At 46.3% G+C, this 16,923-nt stretch overlaps 1 protein-coding gene and 1 pseudogene across 4 annotated transcripts; one reads left to right on the forward strand and one right to left on the reverse strand.

The window, feature by feature from the left end:
- Positions 1-2,576: 2,576 nt before the first annotated feature.
- MYCN (MYCN proto-oncogene, bHLH transcription factor) lies at positions 2,577-8,657 on the reverse strand. 4 transcript variants are annotated; one of them, XM_004373043.2, is made up of 3 exons: positions 8,360-8,657; positions 6,244-7,153; positions 2,577-4,069 (listed from the first exon to the last, which is right to left on the reverse strand). In XM_004373043.2, the coding sequence occupies exons 2-3, from the start codon at positions 7,034-7,036 to the stop codon at positions 3,465-3,467; spliced, it is 1,398 nt and encodes a 465-aa protein (XP_004373100.1). In that variant the 5' UTR covers positions 7,037-7,153; positions 8,360-8,657; the 3' UTR covers positions 2,577-3,464. The 4 variants fall into 4 exon arrangements, with proteins under 4 accessions (XP_004373100.1, XP_012410025.1, XP_012410026.1 ...); XM_012554571.1 differs by having other exon boundaries at positions 8,047-8,657; XM_012554572.1 differs by lacking the exon at positions 6,244-7,153 and having other exon boundaries at positions 8,360-8,651.
- A 198-nt stretch (positions 8,658-8,855) lies between these two features.
- Positions 8,856-9,257, forward strand: LOC105756099 (N-cym protein-like; annotated as a pseudogene).
- The last annotated feature ends 7,666 nt before the right edge of the window (positions 9,258-16,923 follow it).

Genomic DNA, 16,923 nt, shown 5'->3' on the forward strand with positions numbered 1-16,923 from the left:
CGGTGTGGGTGGATGGGTGAGGGTAAGCCAGGAGCTAGGGAGATGGGCTCAGAGGCTACTGTGTGAGAGGTAAGAAAGCCGATGCCATGGAAAGAACACTGGCCTGATTATCAGGAGGCCCAGACTCCAGTCCTGGTTCTGCCACTAATGCGATATGGGGACCCTCTCACCCCCATTCTGTGAAATGAAGTAATTCAATGAGATGATCTCTATGCTCCATCTAAGCTTCATGATTTATTGATTTAACTGATGTAGAGCTGTTTCCCATACAGTCTCAAAGTCTTCTTGGAATGCATAGATGGTTTCTCAGGTTATTGAAACTACAGGTTTAGTTCCTCCGTGACTACAGCAATTACTTTATAAATAATTGCAAAACTAAATTGGGTGACACGTTCCCTCCTTTGGGTCAGGAAAGGCAAATATATGATTTTTCACTTTAGTTTTAATATCGTAAGTATGTATGTATTTATGATCTACCTAATTCTAAAAGTTGCTTCATGTAATATAAAATAAAGTACATTAAAAAGGTGGTTAAACTAACAAAAGATCAACATTTAGAGGAAAAAAAAAAGAGAGAGAGAAAAGCACCAGATATATAGAATAAACAGGAGCAGCTGGTGGATTTGCACTGCCGACCTTTTGGTTAATAGCCGTAGCTCTTAAGCACTGCGCCAGCAGGGCTCCAATATATAGAACAAGAGCATGATATTTGGCTCTGAGCTTCCCAGCAGCCAAAGCAAAAATAGAGCATGACAGGGATGGATTGTAGTTTAGGGTACCTCATTTGTCTCAGACTTTCCTCCTCCATGCTGACCTTTGGGTTAAAAGCCAAGCTCTTAACCACTGTGCCACCAGGGCTCCATGGAGACCTTACAAATAGAGAAACTGGGATTATTGGGCTAGGCTTCGAGAATCTCAGGTACTCAATTAATTTGAGATCACTTTTCTTTTAAGGGGCCCTGATCCAAAAGGGCGGCAGTTCAAATCCTCCAGCCACTCCTTGGAAACCCTATGGAGTGATTCTACTCTTTCTTATAGGGTTGTTGAGTCGGAATCGACTACATGGCAATGGGATTTTTGGTTTTGGTGGCAAAGTAGTTAAGTGCTCAACTGCTAACCAAAAGTTTGGAGGTTCGAACCCACCAGCCCTTCAGTTAAAAAGATATGGCAGTCTGCTTCTGTAAGGATTACTGCCTTGGAAACCCTATGGCGCGGTTGTACTCTGTCCTATAGGGTCACTATGAGTCAGATTTGACTAGACGGCTGTGGGTAACTTTCTCTGGTTCATGAATACAGGAACTAGGTGCAGAGGCTGCACACAGACAGGAAGCCGTTTAAAATGTGAAGGTGGTGGCATTGTCATTAAAAAAGCTTATTTGCTATTTTCTAGTCTCAGGGGGAAAGTCAGGTCAGACTTTCAGAAAGACAATTATCACCTGACCTCACAGCTCTGCGGCTAGGGGCTGTAAACCACCATGAGGACCTCAAGTTCTAACTGCCCCTCTTGCCTTAACAGAATAGCTTTAAGTAGACAGGGCCCCACCGTGGGAGTTAACAAGGTCTAGGTTCTCCCACCTCCGCCCCTGGCCTCACAAACTACATAGCTGGGCAAACAGACCCGTTCTCCTCTGTGGACCTGTTTTCTTCTCTGTAAAGCAAAAGGCCTTTTTTAGCTCAGGATTGTAAATTTAAGAGATGAACAAAACCCTAGACAAATAGCCTAGTATAACCTTTCACCCAAAACATAAATAGGTTGTATACTTCACCCTGAGAAGTAGAGTGCCTCACAAGGAAGGGTATTACCTAGTGTCAAGGGAACTGTCAGAAACTTCTTCCTAACCAGGAGCTGAATTCTACCTCCCTCCTATCCATTGGCCCTGGACCTGTCCTCCAGGCCTGCAGACCTGAACCTGCTTCCACAAGACAGAACTTCAAGTATCCAAAATACCAACTGGTGTGGCGGGAGCTGGAAGAGGACAAAGCTACACGCTTCAATATGCCAAACACCCCAGTCTCTCTCCAGAAGATATGGAACTTGACCTGGGCTGCTGTCACTTCATACCATGAGTTACATTTTTGTGAATCAGCTGGTGAGCTCCAGAGGGACCAACCTCAATGCTTAGCATAGAACCTTGCATAGGTCCTAGCGTATTTTCAAGAATTCATTATTTTTAGAGAGAAACTACCCTCTACCCTAAAAGATAAAGCTGGCTTCCAGCAACCCTAAGTACAGCTGTTCCTTGATTTTACTTCTCATTCTAAAGTCTTGGTATTTCATGTCCTGGCATAATCCCATTAAGTGGTCAGCATACATCAAAGCTTTATAAACTGTTAAGTACTATTGTTACAACCCAAAAGTAGTCTCTAAAAGCCTGTTCTGTGTAATTTTGGAGAAGTGCCTTAAGATCCCCAAGCCCATCCTCCTCATCTTAAGTGAGGACAATGACCTCCCTTCCCCACACATGACTGTTCAAATGTAAATACAATTTCACTTTGTAAGTTATGCACAATTTATGGCTGCTGCTAACGGCGTAAATTTTAACTAGTGTTATTAAGCGAATAAAAATTTGAGTGCATCATTTAATTGCTATTTATTTTCATAAACATGAGGTATTTCAAAGTGCTATAAGATGCAGCACTAAATATATACATTTTGAAGAGATAAACACAGAACTTTGCATTTACCCAGTTCTATGCACCAAACATGAACAAATAACATTAACAGGAAGAAACAGGCTAGGAAAAAGGCATATATATATAGTAAATTTCTTTACAAAAGTTTCTTAGTTCAAAAAGTGATAAAGTAATATCTACTCAAAACTTTCACAACTCATTTTCATACGAAAATATAAGTATCAAATTTAGTTATGTATCAGCATCATACTAAAGTATACAGGCAGTGTAAGAATTAGTACAGTACATAACAGAGATTAACAATATATTTGTATACAAAACATGCTCCTCAAACATTGAGGTATTACAGTACTTAGGTATGAACTTCCAGTCTAATACTGGCCGCGAAAGCCACCACCTTTCATTACCCAAGACATGTACACAAGGCAGTGTATCAATGGTATTTACAGAAATGTTCCCCAGGGGTATCAAACGGCAAACCCCTTAAGTGACATCTGCTGAAACTTAAGCACCATTTTTAAAAAGAAGGAATGCCTTTCTGTTGTTTGGAAACTTGGAACAAGGTGACTTCAACAGCCCCAAAGGCTCTCAACTTGTCATGAACTTCTACTGCATCTCAGAGGTGAGGTGGAGGAAACGCTGCGAGGGCCGTCCAGCGTCACATCGAGGCAGGCCCAGTCCTAAGGTCCTGCTCCCCCACCCAGATCCAAACTCGACAGGAGACTGATTTGAAAGTAAACCAACATTCTTAATGTCAACACAATATTTGTTTAAAAAAAAAAAAATCAAAATGTGCAAAGTGGCAGTGACTGTCCAGTTTTGAGAAACGTTTAGCAAGTCCGAGCGTGTTCAATTTTCTTTAGCAACTGCTGCTGTCTTGCCTGCAATTTTTCCTTTTCCAGCAAAAGCTGGTGCTCTTCTGCCTGAAGGGAGTGGACGTACTCCGTGGCCTTTTTCAAAATGACCACCTTGGCGGCCTTCTCGTTCTTCACCAGCTCTGGCACGTGGTCCCTGAGCGTAAGGAAGCTGGACCGCAGGTCATTGCGTCGCTGGCGCTCCAGGATATTGTGGTTGCGGCGGCGCTCACTGTCCTCCGAGTCAGAGTTGCGGGGGCTCAAGCTCTTAGCCTTTGGGGGAACGACGCTCTTGAGGGGACGCGGGGACACCTCGTTCTTAATCTTCTTCTGCGGTGGCGCATCCTCACTCTCCACATAGGGCGAGGGGGCGGCATAGTTGTGTTGCTGGTGGATGGGGACACAGCGTTTGAGGATCAGTTCACCTGATTGAGCCCTCCCTGGGCCCAGAGCTGCGTTCTTGGGACGCACGGTGATGGTAAAGGTGGTGACAGCCTTGCTATTGGAGGAAGAGCGCCGCTTTTCCACAGTGACCACGTCAATTTCTTCCTCTTCATCTTCCTCTTCGTCATCTTCATCATCTTTTGAGAAAAAGAGGGAGTTATTCTCAAGCAGAGGCACAAATTAAATTAATATATCTCTTATAGCAGGGCCTGGCACATAGTTTGCTATTATTATGGAGCTATCAACATAAATGTGGACAGAAACGTATCTTAGTTCTCCTCAATTTTCAGATTCTCTGGAAATACTTTTTCCTTCCTCATAGCCCTACTGCACTTTCAGGCCCTACTCAGATTTTAGCGGGTGGCAGAAATATAAAGAACCTGGGCTTTAGGGTCAAACAGAATCCTCGCTACATCACATGCTAGGTGCATGATCCCAGGCAAGTTCCTCAACTTTTCTGAGCCTCGGTTTCCTCTGCTATTAAATGGGGATAATACTACAGCTTTCTTGAGACTGACATAACACGTAAAGACTAGCATAGAGCTGGGCTGAGTAGATGCTCAATAAATCACCAGTCTGCCTTGTAGGCTTTTTAACATTTCTAGCTTCTCAATTAGAACACTTGCAGATTTACACATGGTTGAGTTCAACTTTAAGTCCTTAAAAAAAAACTTAAGAACAATTTAAGTAAGGATGAAAAATAAGTTTCCTTCCATGAACATGAATTCTACGGAGCAACAGTTTTTCATACAACAAAGATTAAAATTTTTACTGGAAAGCCGTAATTCCCAGGAGCTATAAAACCAAAACAATGGGAACACCTCTTCTGAAAGTAATAACAGCAACAACGAAAACTTGTACCATCATGTGGGCCATTTTCCTCTCCTCCTTTACTATCAAGCTGGGATAGAAAATTATTGTTTAAAATGCAAGCACGAAAATCAAAACACATCTTCTGCTTGATCTAAAGGAGACCGGAAAGCTGAACAATTGCTGGATTTGTTCTAAAGCCGAAATGTGAGGCTGTTCCAGTCTGTGGGTCCCTTTAAGCCAATGTTTTGGTTTTCTGCCAAGAAGACAGCTGTTGGAAGGAAGTGCTTCCTCACTGAAAGCTGTCAAGGCTCAGACATTAAAGGGACAGACAGCCTTTTCAAACTGGAGGCTTATCACTAAGTTTTCCTTCCAGGAGCCTCAGACAGATCCGCACTGAAGGAAATTTAGGCTTTTTATCCACCTATATTCTGGATTTTTAAAACATTGGTTTTTAAGGTCCAAGAGGGTCCCTGCTCCCTGTTCCAAGGACCAGTGTTAGGGCAGGATTCTGTACCTCCAGAGCCCAAGGCAGAATCTTGATTTAATCTCTCCCTTCGGTTTAAGACAGACCTTCAGTTTAAGACAGGCAAGTGCACACAATGAAACTCCTATCAATGAGTCTCTTCAGGGGTGTGTGCATTCCTGGAGAGCCTTCTGAGTGCAGCCCCTCTTTGAAGAGCACTGGGTTACAGAACACTACTCAGATCTCAAATTAGTCCTGAGATGCGGGCCAAAAGAGGGCTGCAAGACAAAACTGGACCCAGTTTTCACTGTTCACTGCAAACAGGAGGCTTCTTGAGAGTGTACACAACCGCTGTTGTGCTTGCCGCCAGCTGCTGAACGGAGGGAGGGTCCCCCCCCCCAGCTTTTCAGATACTCGGCCCTCCACATCGCCGCCTGCTGGCCACGCACCAGGAGCAAATAGCCCACCGCCCACTGAGGCAAGGAGAGACCAGAACCGAGGTTGGAAAAAAATAAAACAGGTTACTAGCCATCTGTGTAATTCCACACTAACTTCCTGCGCCCTGAATAGGATTTTGCAGTCCTTAGGTCTTCTCGGGGTGTCTTTTCCCTGCCCTGGCTTTGGCCGGCGCATCTCTTTCCACCTCTGCCTAACAGGTTTCTGCCCAGGCAATTCATCCAGCACCCCCCTAAGTTACCTCCCAGCTTTGCCCACAAACTTTTCGTAATGTTATTCCTTGGACTGCATTGTAAAAGAGCGGCGGGGAGCAGGTGAGGGCCAGCGATGGCCCAGAGTAAGGCTCCCCCGAAGAGACTGGAAGGAACTTCAATGAACGTGAGACTTCCGAGAACACCCGCTTAGCTGCTTTCATTCACTCTCATTACCCTGGGGCTCGGTTTGGAGGAAACAGGACCTCTCCACCACCTGTGTTCCCTTGAAAATATTCCCCAAAACTCAGAACATCAACACTAACAAAAGGAACGTGACCCCTAGCATCAGTACTCCTGAGAGGCAGCCACCGGGAACAATCATTACCTGAGTCGCTGAGGGTGTCCTCTCCGGAGGTGCTGAGAGCCTTCTGGTCACTGCTGCTGGCCGGGCGGCCTCCTGCGCGCGGAGGAGCAGCCGCTGGGGCACTGGCCGGGGCTGCAGCACTCGGCCCAGAGGGGACTGCAGTCCCCGCCGCCGGGGCACTGGCAGGGGCGGCAGGCACCGGCGCCGACTCCCGCTTGTTGACTGGGAAGGGGAAGACCACGGCGGGATCCACGCACTCGGCGGCCGGGTGGGCAAGCTCGGTGGGCAGGGCGGCCCCAGCGCGGCCCGCACCCCCAGAAGCGCTATGGCCGCGGCCGGGAGGGCTGGCTGCGCCTGCTCCCGGGGCCGGGGCTGCGGTGCCGGCAGCGGGCGCCCCGCGGCCGTGCTGCAGCTTCTCGCTCACGGCGCGCTCCAGCTTCTCCCGGGCAGAGAAGCCGCTCCACATGCAGTCCTGGAGGATGACCGGATTGGGGGTGAGGCCGCCCAGTCCCCCCAAGCCAAACGCGTCCTCCTCGGCCGGGTTACCCCACAGGTCGGCCTCGGGCAGCAGCATCTCCGTAGCCCAGTTCGGAGGCTCCGGGCTGTGCTCCGGGAAGGCACGGCTGGGCGACAGTGGGGGCGTGGGCAGCAGCTCAAACTTCTTCCAGATGTCCTCTCCCGGGGGGGTCGAGTCGGGGCCGCCGAAGTAGAAGTCATCTTCGTCCGGGTAGAAGCAGGGCTGCAGCGAGTCAAACTCGAGGTCCGGGTTTTTGCAGATCATCCCAGGCATGGTGGACGCCGTGCAGCTCGGCATTGGCTCGCCTCCTGGCCGGCGAATGAGGGCTTCTTTCCGCTGCGCTCTTTTTAATACGGGGGGTGCTTCCTTCCCGTGGGGGGCGCGGAAGGTGGGGGCCGGCACCAACCTCCGACGCTGCAACCGACAGATACACCAGGAGAAGGTTGGCAAGCTGAGCAGAATGGGGGACAGGCTGTGTGCACCCCCTCTAACCTTAACTTGGGCCGCAGAGCTTGCTCCGTTCTTCAGTCTGCCCTCCAAGCCCCCTACTCCGCACTGCGCTCCTGAAGGTGGAGGAAGTTCTGTCTCTTGCTCTCTCCCTCCCTCCTTTTGTGTACAAGCTGTCTACGACAGGGGGTGGGAGGGGGCATGCAGATGTAGGGGGTGGTGGCGTTGCTCTGCAACTTTGGAAACTGCCATTTCATTCACACAAGGCAGTGACTGGGGGAGGGGGCTGTTAAGGAAGGGCTGCAGAATACTAGCTCTGACGAGCATGCCAACCCCAGTTGCACCAGTGCAGACTCAGCTGCCCAAAGGAAGCCCACGGGCTCTCCAACCCAGCTACCTGGCATAGAATTTGGAGTACCTTCCAGATGCAACCTCGGGAGTGCAAACGGTAGTAGGGGATTTAGAAAACTTTGCAAATGGAAAAGCCTTTTTTTCTCTAGACAGACCAACAACAGGCACCCAAATCTACGAACCTCCCCCCAAATTTGAGCGGAAGCCCCTCGGCATCCACCAGCTACCAGGATATTCCTGCCAATAGCTTATTTGGAACCTCACTAACCCCACCCCCACTCTTTCAAATCCCTAACAACGTCCACTAATTGGGGGGGGGGGTCTGAACCCGGGTTCCCGAGAATCGCGCAGGGGAGCCGCGCGCGGGGAGAGTCGCCGGGAGAGCCGCGTCTCGGAGCTGAAACAGCCGTGACCCAGATTACTACCGCGGCGGCCTCGCCCTGCCTAAGCCCCTCTTCTTCCTCCGGGGGCACCCTTTGGAGAACCTCAGCTTCAGGGTGGGGACGTACTGGCTCCCCGTCAGCTCAAATACATACAATCTTATAGAGAAGAGAGATTTTTTTTTTTTCCGATGAAGCCATTACACCCTTCTGGCAAGGGCAGTAAAAGGATTAGGGTGGGTCTCTTCTAGCCGGAGCACCTTCTGGACTGGAACTGGCTTTTCAGGGAAAACCCAGAGATCGTTTTGTTTCGGAAGCAGAAACAGTCCCCCAGGCATATTCGGGCGCCCTGTGCGCTAGCCGTAATCCGGTCCAGGGCTTGCCTTCCCGCCGCGCTTGCCTCTCACAGGGCGCCGGGCGGTTTGCAACCCCCGCTCCTTACCTCCCGCCGACTGCCGGTGATCCAGTGGCGATACTGCGCGGGGGGCTCCGGGTAGACTGTGGGGGGTGTCCTCGGTGGCTGTCTGTGCGCGCTTGCGCCTGGCTAGCGTTAGCTCGTCTCCAACACAGTTCCCAGGAGCCCCCCGCATCCACCCAGCGCGTCCAGACAGATGACTGTCACTGGCTACGCTTTGAAGCTCGGGGGATATTATTAACTGAAAAATCTGACACACCCGGGGGGCGGAGAGAGAAGGGGGCTGCGGCGCAGACAAGGGGGAGGGAGAAAGGCAGAGGGAAGCGGATTTACCCCGCCCCCTTGATTTCCATAAAAATCAGGGGAGGCGCCAAGGCTTTCGCGCCAAAAGCCACTTGCTTTTCTTCTTTGCAGAGAGAAGGCTGCAAAGCTAGGAAGCCCGGGGTGTGCTCCTCCCGCCCTTTTGGACCCCCGGGCTTGCACCCGGTGCACTCTGCAAACTAGCTGCGCGCCGAGCGGTGCAATGCAGCACCCACCCTTCGGGCCTGGCAAGTGCTTGGCACTAAAAAAAAAAAAAAAAAATTCCGGAGGGCCCAAGGTGTGCGGGGGGGAGGGAGCCGTGGCTCCTAACCCAGCCCCGCCTTGACTGCGTTTGTATGCAACTGAGCGCAAGGCCAACGTCGAGCAAAGCTTTGCGGAGGGGGTTGCGCCAAAGCAATCTCGAGGGGAGGCTAGACCCAGGGTGCAAAACGGAAGGGAGAAGACGCGCCCGTTTAGGAATAGACCGCAGGATGTTTCTAGCTGTAAATTAAAAGGAGAGAGGCGCCCCCCTTGTTTGAAAATAAATAACTGTGGGCTACGACGGGCGCCGCGGAGGTTTCCTCGGCCGAAGGCGACACCTCGCGGAGACCCAGCAGAAAGCTGAGCTGCCAGGCCTCGGCGCCTGGCTGCAGTGGGGCGATCCCCGCCGCTCTCCAGCCGTCCCCGCAGGACTGTCAACAAGCCCTCCCCACTAAGAAGAAGGCAGCGGCCTGGCCGGGTTCAGAAGGGAAGGCGCTTATGTCCCCGGCAGCCGTTCGCGCTGCTCCCAAGTTTGCCTTTTGGAAGCTGGGGACGCCATTCCGCAGAATTATGGGGGGCGGAAAAGGCTCACGTAGGAAGAATTGCTATTAACACCCACTGAAGACCAAAACTCGAAACAAAAAACCTTAACTCCAAATAGTTAGCTGCAAAAAAGTAAAACTGCTAGCACTATTTAATCTCTGTGCCTCAGTTTCCTCAGTTTTGAAATGGAGTTCGTTATGGTGCCTACCTCATAGGGTTGTTTTGAGAAAATGAGTTATGAAAGCGCTTAGAACAGTACCCAGCACACAATAACCCCCCATAGGTGTCAGCTGTTACTGTTGCTGTTACCGCCAGATCTTGACAGATTCTTCCTGGGAAGTTACCACCCCCAGTGCAGCAGTATTTGCCCGTCTCCCATCCCACCACCTCTGTCAAGTCTTCACTTCATTCGGGTCAAGCTTTCTTATAGGTGTGTTTGTTTGGGGGGGGGGGGATTGGAGGTTATTGCCCCACCCCAAAACTTACCAGGAAAAACTCTGGTCTCCTTAGCAGCCCCCTTCACATCCGCATACACAATGAGGTGGGATTTTGCCAGAAAAACAGCCCTTCGGATTGTTTAGAGGGAGGGGGACCTAGCCCCTGGATTGGGGTGAGAAGGCTTCCTCACCTCCCCCTTTTCCCTCCAAACTGGAAATGCCACTCATCCCCTATTCACCTCAGCATTCAAACAAGTTAAAGAAGAGGATGCAAGGGGCTAGGGGGCAGCCCATAAAATGCTCAAATATTAGCATTTGTGAAGGCCTTTCCAGCCCTGGCCCTGGATACCTCCATAATGCTGGGGACAGAGGCAGATCCCCAGAGACCTAGGAAGTGGCCCCTGAAAGAGGATGGGCTGCCCTTCCAAGCACCTTTATTATTATTATTTCCCTCACATATGTAAAACACTTCACCTTTGCAAAAGCCTTTAACACCCCCTCTTCTGCTTTTCCCTAACCCCCTAATCTAAACCAGGCCCTCCTGCTGTATCCTCTCCAAGCATCCCGGATTTTCCTTCAATGCACTTACCTCCATTTGTAATGATAAATGCCTGTGAGTACTTGTTTAATGTCTGCTTCCCCTGTGAGACTGTGGGGAAACAGACTTGTCTCTCTCACTAGGCTCCTGAGCTCCTTAAGGACAGTCCTTATGTATTTTGCTCAGAATGGAATCCTCAGGGCACAGTAAGTACTCAATGATATTTGTTAAGGCAGAGATCACTGAATGAATCCTTCTAAGGTGGCCAGCTCCTCCAAGACACCAAAACCAAATCCATTGCCATCGTGTCGATTCTGACTCATAGCGACCCTATAGGACAGAGTAGAACTGCTCCATAGGGTTTCCAAGGAGCGGCTGGTGGGTTCGAACTGCAGACCTTTTTAGTTAGCCTCTGAGTTCTTAACCGCTGCACCACCAGGGCTCCAAGATAGTTCTGTTTACTAGCAACAGAGGGGGAGGAAAATGTGTGCCACTTCAGAATCATCTTTAAGCCGTCTTCAGCAGCCCAAGAGAGGCCACTCAGAGCTGCTGGTCCCACCATTTTACCACAAGGGCAGGATGAGTGTTAAAGTAAGGCAAGATGGTCCCAGTTGCTATGTTTAAAAGTCCCACCGTTGCCTCTCTCACCAGATCTGTGTCCATCACCATGCTATTTGTGCTTTGTCAAGGGAAAAGGTGTAGCAGAAAAAGAGGAGACAGAAAGACATGAGACCTGGCTACTAGCTCCCTATATGCCTCTAAGCGAATGCTTTATCTTCTCTGGACCTCAATCTCCAATCTCCTCCTTTTAATTCAAGCCAGTAATTGCTGACAAGTCTGAATCTGAAGGTTAGCCCAATGATAAAATTCAACAAATATTTATTGGTACCTTCATTTGCAAATTGCAAGATAAAAGCCTTTGTATGTAGAGAAAGCTTGCTACTGCGGGTTCCTAGTTTGTAGAGAAGCCTGCAAATTCCTCTTTAAAATGTTGAAACACTCTCAGACTATGTAGGTGCACACTAAATAAATCTTTAGATGGATCTGAAGCCAAGATTTTGGACGATAAGCATTTTTTCTGTCCTGAGACATGTGGTAGGTTTGAAACAGAGATGAGTTCAGAAATAGCATCAAGGAGCTCCCCCAGGGGTTTGAGGGAGACACACACCTAAAATGGACATTTCAATTTAACGATCAACTGATAGGATAAAGTTATACACAGGATTTGCTTGATAAATAAGGAGATTTTTGAGAGGTGAGAATATTTCAGTCTCTAAATCCTTTCTTTACACCAAAAAAACAAACCACACACACACACAGATTCACAAGGGCCTAACCCATGACTGACTAGGAAATGAATACCTCTGGATGTTTTGTCCAGATCATAAATTAAAGATCTGCTGAGTCCAGTCCCGGGGTCCGCTGTTCCCCAGGAATGTAGTACTGGACTTTCTTCCCACCCCCCTTTATGTAAATTTTTGCTGATTAAGTAATTTTAAAATCCCTGTGATCAATTGACTCTTCATTTGGAATAAGACAAAACTAGATCCCCGACTTATTCACTTCGGGAAAAAAAAGGTGAGATTAAAGATTTAAATTTAAAAAATAAGACTATAAAAGAGAAAAAATATATAGAGATTGATATATTAGAGTTCTTTCTAAGTAAGACAGGTAGCCTGGAAACAAGGAAGGGCAAACAACATATTTGACTACAGTAATTATTAAAACACACCCTAAATAACAGAATGGTAGAAAATACTTGTCCCAAATATAAGGGACAAAGAATTTATCCCAGGTATACAAAAAGCACCTACATGTTGATTAGAAAAAAACAGCCCAATATAATATGAGCCCAGGATATCAGTAGGTGATTCACCAAGAAGGAAATGCAAATGATCAATAAACATATGAAAAGATGCTCGACTTCACTAGTAGTTGGGAAATGCAAAATAATCTTAAAGAGATTAGCATGTTTTGGTCTAGCAGATTAGCCCCAAAATGTTGGTGATGCTGGAAGTTGGGGGGAGGCCTTCTCATACTCTGTTGGTGTTCTAGACCCAAGTGTAAAATTCATCCTACAAGAAACAATGCCAGAAATACATAAAACTATATAATCAAGGATGTGCATCTCAGCATTGTTCTCAACAACAAAAATATCACAATAAGAGAATGGTTGAATCTACTATAGTATATTCATTCAGTGAAATAGTCCAAAGCCACTAAAAGTAATTCATTAGATCCATAGGTACTGACTTGGAAAGTGTCCATGGCTATGAAAGGAAATAAGCAAGATATAGGTCAATATGCCTAGCATTTTGGACATATGTGTACTTAGGTATGTCTATATAAACCTGGTAACAATTTGGGAAGAATGTGTAACAAGTTTAGTTTCCTTTGGAGAATGGAATCAGACTGGTGGAGGGAGAAATTTTTCCCTTTATCCAAATTTTTTTAAAGCAGTGAGATTATGAACAACTTTAATTTTTTGTGTTTTCTTTATTTAAATTTTTGTTGTTGTTGTTACTCCCTGGTAAAGCTAACCATACTGGGGAAGAAAAAGACCATTTTATAAAGGCTAAGGTCATTCCCAAAGCTCTCCATTGTTTTCTAGGCTGGTGGGCATTCTTTCAGACCCACTTAGTGCGGAACAGACTCAGCTGAGAATGGGTTCAAAGACACCAAGATAGGACAAAATGGGAACTGGTTTAATTAGGATTAGAATCAAGTCAATCAAAGTAATTGAAAGGATATGATGTTGGATGTGCCCAAGGCAAACCATACTTTTTTTTACTTCTGAAGCAGAAGGAAGATTTGGGACCTGACACTGGGAGAGTTTCGGGGGTAGGGAGTCTAACTGGTAATGGCATAATTAAATTTTTTTTAAATTATCTTCATTTGATACCAGTAATTTAATTACCGATTTAGAAAATGAGAGGAGTCTAACAGGCTGTGTACTTTCCTCAAAGATAGATTTTACATCCTTTGAGGCAACTCAAACATCCCCTCCACTGTGAAGCTTTATCTGAGTCTTGAGTACATTACAGAGAGTTGGGGAGAAAAATAAGATGGAAAATAAGTTGGGAAGAGAAATTAGAAATGTATTGACTTATGTCTTAAATAAGAGAAATAAGATGAATATTTTTTACTCACTTTAGTAAGAGTAAAAATGCTTTGTTAACTGTAAAGAGCTATGTGAATGTAAGGTGATATTGTTATATAGTTGGAATTCCTATTTACGTTCTTTTCCTTATGCTAAAGGACAAGATAGGGGAGATGGCCAGGCTCCATAGGGGTGGGAGAAGGACAATAGGCTTCCCCTTTACCCACCTTGGAGCCCTGGTATTATAGTGGTTAAGAGTTCAGCTGCTAACCAAAAGGTCGGCAGTTCGAATCCACCAGCTGCTCCTTGGAAAGCCTATGGGGCAGTTCTACTCTGTCCTATAGGATGATTATGAGTTGGAATTGACTGAACAGCAACAGGTTTTACAGGTTTACAGACCTTAAACTTGAATTAGTCAATGCACCAGAAGGGTTTGTTTGCGACCCAGGTCTTAGCAGAAGATTGTAACAACGACAAGGAGTTCTGACTCCAGATCTTGCTATATAATCCATTTGGCACTGACTCTTAGAAGGAGCAGCCCTCTCTACATTCCATCTTCTTTTTCTGGGATTACTTTCTAGTTGCAGTGATTTAATTTGCACATGTACAGATCTCCCCCTCTGCTGTTTCCAGATCTTTTTTTCAGGTGGTTACTTAACAAGTCGCTGATCATACCCATTGATTCTTGCTCATTTCATTAGCAAGAGTAATAGCATTTCCCAACACTGGGCACACTTCAAATAGTCCCACTGACTGTCCATGCCCACACTAATAGCAGACTTCTGTTATTAGAATTGACTGGGGGCACTTTCAATTACGTTGGGTTTAGATAGTGATCAGTGATAGTCCCTACTCAATCTGTTCATTTCCAGAAGCTTCTTCTTTCCTTCAAAGTTTTTCTTCCTTTCTTTCCTGCATATTAAAATCTTTTCCTCAAAGTTCATCTGGAGACTCCTTCAGGAAGGAATCTTGACCTCTCTTCCCTCAACCCCACTCCTCTCCCACAAATCTCCATTAATGTTTTACTGCTTGCTGCCAGCTAGCATAATCTACTCGGTGTTTTTTGATCAGGTTCCTGTGTATGTCTGACCTTCCTAACAAGATTAGCAGTCCCTGAGCTGCTGGAACCTCCCCATCTCGCCTTTGCATCTTCCATAGCATCTAGTACAGGGAATGGTGGAAAGAACCAAACTCTGAAGCCTGATAGGCCAGTGATCTCTGAGACCTTGGACAATCCAGACAGCCACTCTGAATCTCAGCGTCTTTATCTGTAAATACGTATCATGTGAGGATTAAGTGAGAGAGCATCTATAAAGTTCCTGGTTTATAATAGATGCTCAGTAAAGGCTAGTTCTCTCCCTTTGTTCTAGTCCCAATCCTCCATCAGGGTCTCAGTAAACCCTATATCAATAGAGCACACCATTTGTGTTCCAGGTGGAGCCTTCTATTTAATTGTTTTTAGGTGCCCTCTGGTTGGTTCTGACTCATAGTGACCCTGTGTACAACAAAACAAAATGTCACCCGGTCCCACACCATCCTCACAATCATTACTATGTTTGAGCCCATTGTTGCAGCCACTGCGTCAATCCATCTCATTGAGGGTCTTGCTTTTTTTCGCTGATGTTCTGTTTAGTAAGACCGACTAATAATGTTAATGTATTTCTCCTTTCTCCGGCAGGAACCTCTCTGGCCAGCTCCCCCTTCCTCTTTTCTTAGCTTGTCCATGATCCATGACCCAACTAACTTTGCACTTGGAATAAAGTATTGCAGAGTTAAGGTAGTGTAATTCAACAGTAAGAACATAAGGCCACAGGTAAGTGGTCTGGAGTTTTTCAAGGCTAGGATTGTGTATTATTTGTTGAAGGATCTTAGACTAGTCACTCAACCTCTCTTGGTCTCAATTTCCTGGTTCATAGAGTAGGGATAATGAGTCTCATCCCTGCTTTTATACTGAGGATTATCCATAAGGGGATGGCATCAATAGAACACAGGGTGTAGGTTCAGAAATTGAGTTTAACATCCTGATTCTATCATTTCCATATAATCATAGACAAGTCAACTTCCTTCAGCCTCAGTTTTCTCGTCTACAAATAGAGATAGTAATAAAGCCAGATGCCATCTAGTCAATTCCATGTGTGATAGAGTGAAACTGTGCTCCGTAAGGTTTTCCATGGCTGATTTTTTTCTAAAGTATATCAACAGGCCTTTCTTCTGAGGTGCCTCTGAGTGGACTCAAACCTCCAACCTTTTGGTTAGCAGTAGAGTGTGGTAACCTTTTGCACCACCCAGTGACTCTAGGGATAATAATACTTACCCATTTTACTACAAAATGCAGATGTGACATCCAGATCAAAATGAGACTATGTGTGTTACCTTGTATTTTATTGGAAACTCTGGTGGCATAGTGGTTAAGAGTTCATCTGCTAACCAAAAGGTCAGCTGTTGGAATCCCCCAGGCGCTCCTTGGAAACCCTTATGGGACAGTTCTACCCTGTCCTGTAGGGTCGCTATGGTCAGAATCAACTCGACTGCAACAGGTTTGGTTTTTTGGTTTTTGTATTATATTATGAACTCCAAGAAACTGTGGAAGTGAAGGACCTTATTCTAATGTAGCAAGTGCTTCAAAAATGGAGAAAACCTCTGCACAAACATTGTAGGATACTGTGTGAAGTTACTAAAACAGGATTGTTTGGGATGGACACTTTAGAATCACTTTACAGTACATAGGATGGTCATATTTCCCAGTAAGTGGTTATCAAGTCCAAAAACCTGTCAAAGGGACAGATGGCATTCTTAGCACAAAAGAGGAAACCAATTAGAAGTTAAAATACATACAAATGTGAACTTATAAATGCTAACAAATTGTTTCAGTGTGGGGGACTGAGCTATTTTCCCTGACACTTGCTAAGGAATGTTTCCTTCTGGTTAGACAATGCTCACAGGTCACTGACTGCTAGAGTGTAAAGAAACTTTATTCTATTCTATTCTTTATTCTAACCCTCTTGATTTCAAACTTTCATACCTAACCAGTGTTTTGGGGCAGATGATGATGATGGCAGTGTCACTTATATACTGACAAAATTTCCTTGCAGCTCCAACAGCAAGCATTTGTACATGACTTACAATGTCTGCTTTCAAGGCACTTAAAGCCAGTGGAGGTGATAGATAAAGAAACAGAGAAGTTCAATTAAACTTACAGTGTGCTACAATGGAGGATTGCAGAGAGGCAGGAAGCTCCACCTTTACCTGGGGGAGTGGAACCTGGCTTCACAGACTAGAAGACACTTGAGCTATGGGAAGAGAAGCTGGAGTTTTCCCAGGAGACAAGGGGAAGTGGGTTGTAATACGATGGGCAAGGTTAGGCTACGGTAACAAACAACCCTCAAATATCAGTGACTTAATACCACAAAGG

The sequence above is a fragment of the Trichechus manatus genome, unplaced genomic scaffold (assembly GCF_000243295.1).
Source record: "Trichechus manatus latirostris isolate Lorelei unplaced genomic scaffold, TriManLat1.0 scaffold00023, whole genome shotgun sequence".
NCBI lineage: Eukaryota > Metazoa > Chordata > Mammalia > Sirenia > Trichechidae > Trichechus > Trichechus manatus.

Bases quoted from the DNA above. Each gene is read 5' to 3' on its own strand.
- MYCN (XM_004373043.2), bottom strand. From the start codon at position 7,036: ATGCCGAGCTGCACGGCGTCCACCATGCCTGGGATGATCTGCAAAAAC. The intron at 4,070-6,243 runs GTAATGATTGTT...TTTTCTCAAAAG, and splicing joins GGACACCCTCAGCGACTCAG to ATGATGAAGATGACGAAGAG.